The sequence below is a fragment of the Myotis davidii genome, unplaced genomic scaffold (genome assembly GCF_000327345.1).
Source record: "Myotis davidii unplaced genomic scaffold, ASM32734v1 scaffold77, whole genome shotgun sequence".
Lineage (NCBI taxonomy): Eukaryota > Metazoa > Chordata > Mammalia > Chiroptera > Vespertilionidae > Myotis > Myotis davidii.
Window position 1 is genome coordinate 62,398 of NW_006289713.1, and position 12,709 is coordinate 75,106.

Below are 12,709 nucleotides of genomic sequence, written 5' to 3' on the forward strand. Positions count from 1 at the left end.
TGCAATACCCACGGTGCATTTTGTAGTCAAATGCAGTTAATTCCTTTCTGGGATGTGAGGCACGTACTCTGGAACAACAGAGAAAAAGCCAGCAGGATCCCAAATGGTAAAGTGATCAAGGATATCAGAGCAAACACTTCAGTAGCCACAGTCTTTCAGAGTAATTATGAGGCTTTTAGTTTGCAAAAGGAAACTTGAGAAGTTTTTTGTTTTGTTTTGTTTTTTAGGAAAAGGAACAAAGTTGTGAAAGAGAATTAACTTCTGCACTTACCTTATCTTGTAACGTGAGAACGGTCACTTTATGGACATTCAGGCGCACAGTCACCTCTGGCTTGCTGGCACATACGTAACAATTAGGGTTGGGAGGATCCAGTGCACAAGGCACAAGGAGCTTCTTCCTTGGGTTTGGTTGTTTATTCAAAAAGATCTTTGGAGGAGAAAAAACACAAGCATAAATCAGAAATTCAAGCCACAGTTTTATACACCATACATATGAAGCTTACTGTCTTTTATTTATGTCACTTAACAATGACAAATATTCCCTTCTGGATGGTAAAAAGGATAAGGAAAAGCATGACCTTAAGAGCCTGATTTCCCAAACTTCTTTTCAAATTAGCTACCTTGCAGGGAGAAGTGTGGGTGGAGGTGAAAGAGAGCATAGAGGGAATAAATAGTGATAGAATAAAATAAATTGGGAAAAAATTAGCTACCATGTAAAAGGCTTATCTTACTGAAAAGAAATTTACTTATATTTAAGACTATAGCCCTAACTGGTTTGGCTCAGTGGATAGAGTGTCGGCCTGCAGACTAATTAATTAAGACTAAGGGCTGAGTCATATTCATTTCTGGTTTCATTAAATCAGTTTTTGAGTGCCTTGCTAGTAGTTATTCTTATCAATTTTAAGCCAACTTCTCAGCTAATAAGAATGCTTTCACAGATGCATGGAACCAATGTGCTTAGCTTCCTTTTCAAATTTTCTGACTATAATATTAACACTTACATAACTAAGAGAAAAAATAATGTATTTCTGGCACTATAAGCACCTAGTTACCATTTCTCTATTATCCAAACAAAAAAACAATAAGAACCAAGGCAAATTTTAAAAAAACTACACTGAAATTTAAAAAGGCACCTGGCCAGTGTGGCTCAGTGGTTGAATGTTAACCCATGAACCGAGCGTTTACATGTTGTATTCCCTATCAGGGCACATGCCCACATTGTGCGTTCGATCCCCAGTAGGGGGCATGCAGGAGGCAGCTGATTGGTGTTTCTCACTCATCCAGGTTTTTATCTCTCTATCCCTCCTTCTTCACTCTCTAAAAATCAATAAAGACATATTAGAAAATAAATTAAAAAGCCCTAACCTCATACTACTACGAAGCTTGGAGAACACTAGCCAGATTCAATACAAAGAAATGTTAGGACAACAATGAAAGCTAATATACAATTTATCATCTTGTGACTACTAGGTTCTATGGTATTTGCTAAGATTAGTTAATTCTAAAGGGGAAAAACCCCATAGATTCCCACAGTAAATTCCTCAAGAGGCAGTAAGTGGTAGGAAACAACCTCCCATAGTAACAGTATTACTGGTACTAGTCATTGTACTAGTGGGCCCGGAAGCAGGGTAGAAAGGGGGGAACAGACTTGTTTGATCTTGAGCTTCACTGGAAAGGTAACTGTGCCTTAGCAAACTGACAGTAATGAAAGTAAGCACTAATACTACTAATACCCAGGCTAACACTACTAACCCATCCTGAAATTCATTATGGACAAATAAAACTCAGAAATAAGTATCATTAGCTCAAGAGAGAATAGAGCTGAGACAGCAAGGAACCAATAAGGATGTTAAAGGAACAGTAGATATTTTAATAAATTCAACAATTAGCAATGTTTGTGAGCTCAAAGGGATACTATAGCCACAGGATAAATTAAGGCTTCTATAAAAAGGTAGAACTAAAAAAATGAAGTTCTTAGAAATTAAAAATAAATTAGCTTAAAAATGTTTTTATTTTTTTCCTTGTCTTTTTATTTTCGGTATTAAGGTATTACATATGTGTTCTTATCCCCCCTTAGCTAAAAAATTTTAATAAAAGATGGCACAATGGCAACATGATTCTACATCAAGCACGTCAAACTCGCAGCCCATAGTGAGTATTTTTGTGGCCCAGCCAATATAACAATATGTAAGAAACATCTTAATAAAAACTTCATGACAATTTTTACAATATCCTGTTATACATAATTATTAGTAACAAACTACAATGTTCCCTAATGACTGATTACTATAATCGTGTTGCATTCATTTCCCTTACACACAGGTGCACCATTTCTCTCCACTAATAGTAGCAGTGAATATTTTAGCAGCCAATTACCACATCATTAGTCTTGGACAAACCTGTTTAGTGTGAGCAACAAGAAATATTTCACTTTTGGAGAACAAGAAAAATAGGTTTATTTGTGTAACGCTTATTAATTTGTGTGGTTATTCAGTGTCTGGTAAGTTAATGTTCAAGAAAAGATATTAACTTTTATTAAAATGTCCTATTATTTTAACGGTTACTCATTTATGTCAGCCCTTTGTATTCAGCATGTCTCCATCAAAATAAAACTACATTTCTATTAAAACTGAAGCTTTTGTTTTCTTTGCGGCCCACATAAACTTAAACCTTGTTTATTTGGACCATAGCCTTTGAGTTTGACATGCTTGTTCTACATTCCTTCACCCTGAAATTTCATGAAAACAATAAGATATTTAAATACTACATCAATAATGGCACTAAAGCTCTGGCTGGCATGTCTCAGTGGTTAGAACATCGGCCCAAACATGGAAGGGTCACGGGTTTGTTCCCGGACCCTTAGGACTCAAGCAGGAGGTAACCAGTGGATGTTTCGCTCCACTCTCCTACTCCCAACCGGCTGCCACCTTCTACTCTCTCTGAAAAGCAATGGAAAAAATATGCTCAGGTGAGGATATTTTTTACAACAACAAACAAGGGCCAATGGCACTGAAATACCATCACAGACTAGGGTTTGTTTTTTTAAACAGAAATTCCTAAAAGTAAATTGACCTTTCTATAAAAGGAGAAATTACATTGCAAAAAATATAGGCCACAATATGTTTAAGGAGATTTTTAATTGCCCAGCTAGTAGGAAATCAAAGCACCTCAGACACACAAATTGAATACAGAACGAAAACAAGAATCCACAGGGGATATCCAAGTGGCTTACTCTTGAGATACACCCAAGAAGACACATAAAACAAGGACCTGCAAGGGGAGAAGAGTAAAGAAGAAAAGGATAGCTTCCCCACAAAAATTACAAGAAAAATTATCTTGATCTTGGTGTGTCAAAGAGGGAGGAAACTTCCTTTATAAAATTACAATAATATAGGGCTCATGCAGATTTGCTGTCTGAATATGTATGTGAATTAAAAAACTAAAAAGTTTTAAAATGGCCCTGGATTGGTCAGACCCTAGGCAGAAATAAGTAAACACAAATCTTCTGAAGAAATATATCTTTAAGGGGTCCTTAAAGAATTATCAGAGAGTTTTAACAAATAGTAAGTCAGTTAAAAAAACAAATTATACACCAAACAATATTCCTGTACTATAAGAGATATCTGGCAGACGGAACACTATGTAAAAACACTATGATTGTCTAAACACACACTGAACACATGAAACCAATATAATATAAAATGTAAACCGCAATTTGAAAAAAAACAAAACAGGGGACTATAAAACAACCAAACAAAATTAAAAACCCATAAAGGCCGAAACTGGTTTGGCTCAGTGGATAGAGCGTCGGCCTGCGGACTGAAAGGTCCCAGGTTCTATTCCGGTCAGGGGCATGTATCTGGGTTGCGGGCACTTCCCCAGTAGGAGATGTGCAAGAGGCAGCTGATTGATGTTTCTCTCTCATCCATGTTTCTATCTCTCTATCTCTCTCCCTTCCTCTCTGTAAAAAATCAATAAAATATATTTTTTTAAAAAAAACTCGTAAAGAACTCAGCACTCACAAGGTAACTGGAACAATTATTTTTCCTCTGCTTTAAACCAGTTTTATTGATTTTTTTTAAAAATGTCAGTTTAATGTGTGTTTTTTTTATAAACTGTTTTTTCCCTGCAAATATATATTACTTTACAAAGAGAGTGAATAAAAAACAAATAGAAATACTCACTGTTCTACACTGGTCTATTTTTCCTGATAAAATCTTCAATCCTTCCAATACTATTAATCCAGCAATCACCGCATTAGTAGTAGCGATAGCAGGAATAATGTTCCCTGCCATTGCTAAAAGACATTAAAAATTAAAAAGATGAATAAGCTTAACTATTAAAAAAGAAAAGAATAACTTAGTATTTTAGATGTTACAACTGAAGTACAACTTACATTTTATATCAAATCTGCTCTTCATATTCATACTGAAAATATGCATCCTGAGATTTGCAGCAGAGGTGACAAAATCCATTGCAGATGGATCATCCTGCCAATAATTTAAATAATTTAACAAGTCTCCCCACAATTTTACTAATTTGATTAGTATTACTTTCAGAACAGTACTTTCACATGTTTATAACATTGCAGTCACGTCAACTAGAACATGAGATGGCCTTGCGGGAAATAAAGCCTTACAGTAGCGTGGAGATAGATGAGTAGGGGGCAGGGTCTCATCATCAGCTCTTCTGACACAGGAATGTAATCTGACAAGAATATCATGAGTCACCAAGCTCCTAGAAACTTGGCCACCAATTCCATTAATGGCAATGGCAATCTTTTTCTGGGTCCATCAGTCAGTACAGGCATACCTCGGATATTACAGGTTCTATTCCAGACCACAGCAATAAAGTATCATAATAAAGCGAGTCATAAACTTTTTGCTGGTGGAGGTAGGTTCTTGCCTTCAATTTGTTAAAAACACAACATCCGCCCTGGCTGGTGTGGCTCAGTTGATGAAGTGTCATTCTGTGCCCCAGAAGGTCATTGGTTCGATTCCCAGTCAGGGCACATACGGGAGGCAACCTATTGATGCACATCTCTAAAATCAATGTTCCTCTCTCCTTTCTTCTCTCTCCAAAATCAACTTAAAGAAAAAAGAGAACACAGCATCCATGAAACACCACAAAGCAAAGTACAATAACATGAGGTATGCCTGTAATAAGAAGGTTGTTTGACAAAAGATTTCAGGCAAAGAAATGGAGGCTTTAAAAAACAAAACAAAACAAAAACCTGTTCAGATAAAGTCTCAGAAACACCTGGATAAATCCTTTTGGCTTTCCTTCTCTTTCATGTATACACCACTCTCCTACGTTTGCTATTTCTTTTCAGAAATGGCAAAACAATAAAAATTTTTCCCTGACAATTTATATTCTTCCTGAAACTATATCCTAGTCTCTAGAATTAGATTTCAGTAAGGTTTCCTGCTTTCCTGAGAAGATTCTATTCTACCTTATAATTCAGAAACACCAAAGAAAGGAAAAGTATTGACAGGATGTCAGTCCTTTATATATTTACTAGAGGCCCGGTGCACAAAATTCATGTGGGGGGGGGGGGGGGGGGGAGTGTCCCTCAGCCCAGCCTGTACCCTCTCCAATCTGGGACATCCCTCTCACAATCCAGGACTGCTGGCTCCTAACCACTTGCCTGCCTGATTGCCCCTAACCGCTTCTGCCTGCCAGCCTGATTAATGCCTAACTGCTCCCCTGCTGGCCTGGTTGCCCCTAACTGCCCTCCCCTGCCAGCCATCTTGTGATGACATCACACATGAAGCCACCTAGGCTTTTATTATATAGGATAGGCTGACTGTGAAACTTCAAGGCAAATAAACTTCCCTGAATCAAAATTCCTTAATCTGTTAAATAGCAAAATTAGATAAATACTTCGGAATGTTGTAGTTGAAATTAGGTTGTTCCTAATCCTGAGAATTACATTGAAATATTTAACAGTATCCAACACAGTGTCTATCAATTACTTCCCTAGGCAATTAGCTTATCACACCCCTTAGGTATAGATTTTACTCAGAGGGTAACAATTCCTACTTCCAAGGTTTTGTTATCTAGCCCCTGTGTACAGATGAAAACCTCCCAAATCCCTGTTGTAACAATAACAATGAAAATATTTTTAAAACATAGTTACTCCTAACATCACATGTACCTAAAAGACTGAATCCCAAAAAATCTAAATTCACCATCTTCACTTTAGATGCCTGATTCTACCACAATTCCAGAATTTGCAAAGTTATCATATTGTTTGCCATCACAGGAACATATAAACTTTGTATCAGATATATCACTTATAGCCTTGGAAAATATTGACTGCATTAGAAATAAGTAAAACTCATTAAACCTCAAAATAAGACATCTAGCTCTGGCTGGTGTGGCTCGGTTGGGCATCGTCCAGCACACTGAAAAGTTGCTGGTTCAATTCTGGTCAAGGCACATGCCCGGGTTGGGGGGCTTGATCCACAGTAGGGGGTATGCAGGAGAGAGCCAATCGATATTACGCTCTAACATTTCCCCTCTCTCTTCCTTCCTCTCTAAAAATCAAAAAAGCCCTGACCAGTTAGGCTCAGTGGATAGAGTGTTGGCCTGTGGACTGAGGGATCCCAGGTTCAATTCTGGTTGGGAGGCATGTACCTTGGTTGCAGCTGATGGATATTTCTCTTTCATTGATGTTTCTAACTCTCTATCCCTCTCCCTTCCTCTCTGTAAAAAATCAATAAAATATATTAAAAAATAAAAATAAAAAATATTTTAAAAACATGCTTTTATATATAAAAGAAATATGACATTTAATTGCAAAATACTATTATATATTAATTTGTAAGGATAATTACATGTCATTTTTGGATTGTGGGGTCTTAGACTTCTAAAACAGTTATTACTATTGCAACAGAAAGGCAATTTCATTTTCTTTCACAGTCAAACTGGCCCAAAGCTGTTGTCTCCAAAAGGATTTTGACTTCTATTAAATCTATACCACACAGGAAGCTTTCTTAAGTCTGTAAGACATTTTACTCCAACACATTCACAATATTTCTCTTATCAACATAATATAAAACATGAACACATTAGAATCTAAATGAGGTTTTATGATGTTGCCTGAATTCATGTATAGAAAATTCATAGTTTAATGTAAAAATTAAAGATAAAAACATGCAAACAAAAATCAACACTATGCCCGATGTGGCAGAATAAACAATATTCAAAAACGACCAGCTTCTGACTATAGTTCAAGAACTAAAATATACACCTGATATTTCAAAACGAACCTTGTCCCAAATGAGCTCAGCTCCATCCCCCTTTTCTGCTAAATGAACTCTCAAAGTCTCAATGCTCTTTGAAAAAAGACGTGCATAGCTCTTTACATCTAGAACTTGCTGGTCTTTCAGACCTAACTGGGGTTCATTTTGTTGATCTGCTGCATTGATTTCCTCTCCTAAGGGGGAAAAAAATATTAGAAATTTCACTATTAAACATCATTCCTCTACTGTTTAATAATTCAATGCCTGACCAATAAGAAAATAAGTAATATGAAACAAATTCTACTGAAGTAATTATCACTATGATAGAAATATGTATACAAGAAAATTGCTAATATTGAGATGGGAAAGGTGCAAGATTGTTTCAGAACCTCAAAGGGTTACTGGGGGATTTAAGGATATAATATAGATAAAGATGATGAGCATTATGCCCAGCACATAGTAAGCACTCAATAAATGCAAACTCTTAGAGCCATACTTAAATTGGCCTGTAAATTCAAGTATCTATTATTATAGAAAACTGCTCCAAACTGACAACCCTAATCTCCTGGGACCGTTGAGGATCCAATGTGCTGACCACTGCTGTGCATGCATTAATTGCAGTACAATTCAGATAAAGCAGGGAGACTGTGTGTTGAAGGGGAGTGGGATAACGAAGTTGTCTTTACTAAAAGCTTTACTCACATTTAGAATTATAAATGTTTCTAACTTAAAATCTTAAAGAAATAATCACACAAAGGTAAAAAGATGTATGTACATATATACTCATCACAACATTGTGTTTCAGGGAAAATTAAGCAATTAAATGTTAACTGATAAAGGACTAGTTAAATATTATTTACTAATAAGAGTAAGTCACGCCCTAACTGGTTTGGCTCAGTGGATAGAGTGTCAACCGACAGACTGAAGGGTCCCAGGTTCGATTCCAGTCAAGGGCATGTACCTTGGTTGTGGGCACATCCCCAATGGGAGGTGTGCAGGAGGCAGCTGATTGATGTTTCTAACTCTCTATCCCTCTCCCTTTCTCTCTGTAAAAAATCAATAAAATATATTTTTTAAAAAGAGTAAGTCAGAACATATGAATTTATATGCCTCTATTATGTAAAGTGTTCAAATAACTGCTTGTGCCTACATGCATAGATCTGATTCCCAGACATTCCCTTAAACATAGTGACTATTTCTCTAGGTGAGAAGATTTCCAGTGATTTTTCCCTCTTCCATACTTTTCTGAATTGTTCTTACCAGGAGCCATTTTCAAGAAACAACAGGGCTAAAGACTGAGGGAATTTCCAATTTAGATATTCCAAAGACTAAAATGTATCCTTTACCTTGACTCTGTACTTCAGCCCAGTCCAATGGAACCGGAGGTTTCCTTTTCCGCCATAGTTTGTCCATTGTCAACAGATACCTGATATCATCTTTAAAAAGCTTTAAAATAAATAAACAGACAAACTCCATGAACCTTTGCTAATAAAAGTCAGCAAAACTTCACCGGTGATTTATTATCAATATTATACTGTAATATCTTCTGATTTAAAGACATGCTATATACCAGTAAAACGGCAATGTTTTTTAAATTTTTATTTATGGACTTGAGAGAGAGAGAGAGAAACATAGAGTTGTTGTTCCACTTCTTCATGTATTCACTGGTTGATTCTGACAGGGATCGAACCCACAACACTGTGGCATATAGGGACGACACTCTAACCAATTAAGCAACCTAACCAGGGCCTAGGTTAACAATTTTTATAAAAAAGAAGCTCAAGTCTTTTGTAAAAGGAAATTTGACACAGAGCCCCTACATCTGAGGCAGTTGAAAGGAGAGGTGCTCTGCCCAGCCAGTGTGGCTCAGTTGGTTGGGCGTCATCCCGTGCACCAAAAGGTCACCAGCTAATTCCTGGTCAGGGCACATGCCTGGGTTTCAGGCTCAATCCCCAGTGTGGTGTGCAGTAGGACATCAATCAATGACTCTCTCTCATCAATGTTTCGCTCTCTCTTCTATAAAAACATACATACATTTACACACACACACACACACACACACACACACACACACATTTTAAAGATGCAGAGATGCTCTGAGGAAAGCAGAGTAAGGGAATTCCTAGTTATGAAGACTGACCCTGCCCTCCCAATGACCTCCCTAAAAGCTCCCCTAAGGCTTCAAAGATCGTCCAAAGCACAATACCAATCAAGGGATTAAATAAATATACACCAACTCCCTAAGAATTGAACACAATCATTGAGCCTAGAGATACCAGTTAGCAGTATCTCCAAATCTGTGGGTACACACCAATAAAGCATACATATTCTAAAGTTATTAAGAACAGAATTTCTTAACCATCTGTAACATCTCTGAAATGTGTCCCCCCCCAAATAAACAAACAAAAATTACTATTTCAAAAACATAAACATTACTACATGTAGACTGAAAGACTATCACATAAATCACACTATCCTATGTGGTAGAATTTCAAATGATTTTATCTTATCCTTAGTTGCATTTTCTATTCCTAACTGATTTATTGAATGTATTTATTATATTTATCTCTAGGAATTTAAATTTGGCTTAACAAAAAAAAGTTAAAGTTAGAACTATACTATATTCTATCAAATCTACTCAATTCAATCAATATTTATTAAGCATCTTTAATCTTTGGAAAACCAGCCATATATACATATAATTAGAATATAGTGTGAAAATCAAATAGTTTTGGAGTATTATTCAGGAATTTTGTTGTATCAATCTGAGAAATGAGGCAAGAATTCAAGGAGAAGGTAACATCTGAAATGGGGACGCAGGAAAGGAATGTGAAGTCCGATATGGTATGGGTCGCAAATGTGGCTGGAGACATTATGTAGAGGACCTTCAGCACTTCACTGAAAAGTCTTCCAGGCAATGGGAAATTAGCATTGTTTCCCAAGCACAAGTTCCATGTCCTTTTTTATCCAATTATTAAATGCTGAGAGTCCCTGTACAGAGGTATTTTCATACTCTTCTTTTTCTATAAACCTATGAATCCCTAATACATGTCTAGTCCAAACCTCTCTCTCTATTCACCTACAAAATCTCGTCATTTCTCCAATATTTCATAGGATTTCTATCTCCTTCTCTATGCTCCAACCCCTACACACCTGCTTCCTACCACACCTACCTCAGAGAATGGTACCTCTGTTCATCCTGCTGCCCAGCAGGAAACCAGGTACTGATTCTTATTGATTCTTCACCTCATATGTCCTAAGTACTCCAGGTCTATTTTTCCTCCACTCTCCACTAGGAATAGAGAGTAGAGGAGGTTGCCCTTCAGACTACTTTGGTGCTGCACAATTCCAGAAGTACTGTCCCATATTGCTCACAACAGGAACATCAGGTGCTATAGTGGTGCACTGCATACCTTATATATCCTTATAGTGACACTACAGACTATCTTCTAATGGATTCCCACTATCTTCATATAACCTAGAAAGCCCTGCCTGATCCAGCCTCAGCCTACCTTTCCAATCCTCTTCCATTCTCCCCTTTAATGGAAATGATTTCAGTACTGTAACCTGAGACTTTCTTTATATTTATTGCACTCATCTCCACACTTATTCTTTAAAATCTTAGCTCACCCTAAGAAATGTCACTTCCTCTGGAAAGCTTCTTTTAAACCCTCATACTAGGAAATAATAATGTCTAATAATAAGTACATTAAGTCTAATTATTAAAGGATTCCAATGCAAATTAACTTAATGTCTTAACACTGAACTGAAACTACTTGTTCAATGTTTGACTTCCCCTCTAGACTTTGAGTTCCCTATAAAAGAGCAGGGACCCCATTTTCTGTTTTGTTCCACACTAAATATCCTGTATTTTTAAAGTAGTGTCTGACACACAGCAGATGCTTAAAGTTACCTGTTGAATAAAAGAATGGAAATGTATGTCAGATTATTCTGGCATTTAACTGTTGCTCAGATTGGAATGGAAATAGGTATATAGACACCAGTTTGGAAAATACTGTCACTATCCATATCACAGTTAAGTGCATTTTAATTATAATCAAAATAAAAACCTTCTCCCCCCCCACCCCCCCGCCAGGAAAAGGCAACAGTGAGGAAATAAACGCAATAGGTTTAAGAAAGTCAACCTGTGACATCTATGGACAGTAAGCAAAGAGATGAAATGCAAGCTGGATGAAACAGTAGGCCATTTGCTTTTAGGACAGTGAGACCTGTACATGTTAGAAAGCAGACAACAGGTGCCAGGAGAGATTTAAGATGCAGGGCAGAGAGAAAATACTGTTTGAAAAATAAGGTACAAGGGGAAGGGAAAATAGAAGGTAGAAGAGTTAGCCTTAACTCAGAGAATTTTCTCAAACAGAAAAAACAGTTTGCAGTGAAATGGGATATTCTCTTAACAGGTAAATTATGTGCAATGGCATCAAATCTGTTAACGTATCTTTAAAGTCATCTGCTTAGTGAGGGAAGGAAGAATATATTAGGCAGTTTAAGAAGAACTGAGAAAGTTCCAAGTATCTGTTAGATAAACTTACTAAGGAGCAAAGTAGGAGAAATAAAAAGACTTTAAAACACAGATTTGAGGGCCTAAACCAGGGGTGGGCAAACTTTTTGACTCGAGGGCCACAATGGGTTCTTAAACTGGACCGGAGGGCCAGAACAAAAGCATGGATGGAGTGTTTGTGTGAACTAATATAAATTCAAAGTAAACATCATTACATAAAAGGGTACGGTCTTTTTTTTTTTTAGTTTTATTCATTTCAAACGGGCCGGATCCGGCCAGCGGGCCGTAGTTTGCCCACGGCTGGCCTAAACTATAATTAAGAAGATCCAATTAAAACAAACTTGAGTATTCTTCTAGAAATACTCAGCAGACAAATAATATATACTAATGAAAAGGAATTCAGCCAAGAATAAGAGGCTTTGGGATTCAAAAACAATTCAGAACATGTCAAAATGCCAATAGAAAATTTGAGCAGCAAAGGTGTATAAGACGAGAAACAGCAGGAACCAAAGACTAATTATAAGGAAAACAAACTTTCAGTGAAAGTGAGAGAAGGGAAGACAACCCAGAGTGTATAAGCCTCTGTATTTTACCTCCTATACAGACGCTACACTAATTTAGTAGATGCCAAAATTTCATAACCTCTTATCTTGACTATATCAATAAATTTATTGACAGTATTAGGCATAAAAAGCTTAATTCAACTTCATATACTATTCTTAAAACAAACCGAATCCATAATCATAAAGTAAACCTAACCTTGGTAAAAAGTTTAATTGGATCATATCCAGTTGATTTAGCCCATTCCTTTGTGGAAATACGCTTAATGTCACCATCTTCATTTGATGCTCTGACTCTGGCTTCAGCTTCCATTGGTTCCCCTACAAAATAAACACCACTTTTATTTTCAACTGTAATAAATATAGAAGTAAGCTCTCATCTA

General features: G+C 36.7%; 1 protein-coding gene across 1 annotated transcript in view; it reads right to left on the reverse strand.

Annotated features, from left to right (window-relative positions):
* The window catches only part of UBA2 (ubiquitin like modifier activating enzyme 2), a 41,891-nt gene that overhangs the window by 18,008 nt on the left and 11,174 nt on the right, over positions 1 to 12,709 (reverse strand). Inside the window, exons 7-12 of the mRNA XM_006762162.2 lie at positions 12,526 to 12,647; positions 8,594 to 8,693; positions 7,275 to 7,441; positions 4,397 to 4,490; positions 4,185 to 4,297; positions 272 to 427 (exon numbers count right to left, since the gene is read on the reverse strand). Coding sequence (XP_006762225.1) covers positions 272 to 427; positions 4,185 to 4,297; positions 4,397 to 4,490; positions 7,275 to 7,441; positions 8,594 to 8,693; positions 12,526 to 12,647 — 752 coding nt within the window. The remainder of the gene's footprint in view (positions 1 to 271; positions 428 to 4,184; positions 4,298 to 4,396; positions 4,491 to 7,274; positions 7,442 to 8,593; positions 8,694 to 12,525; positions 12,648 to 12,709) is intronic.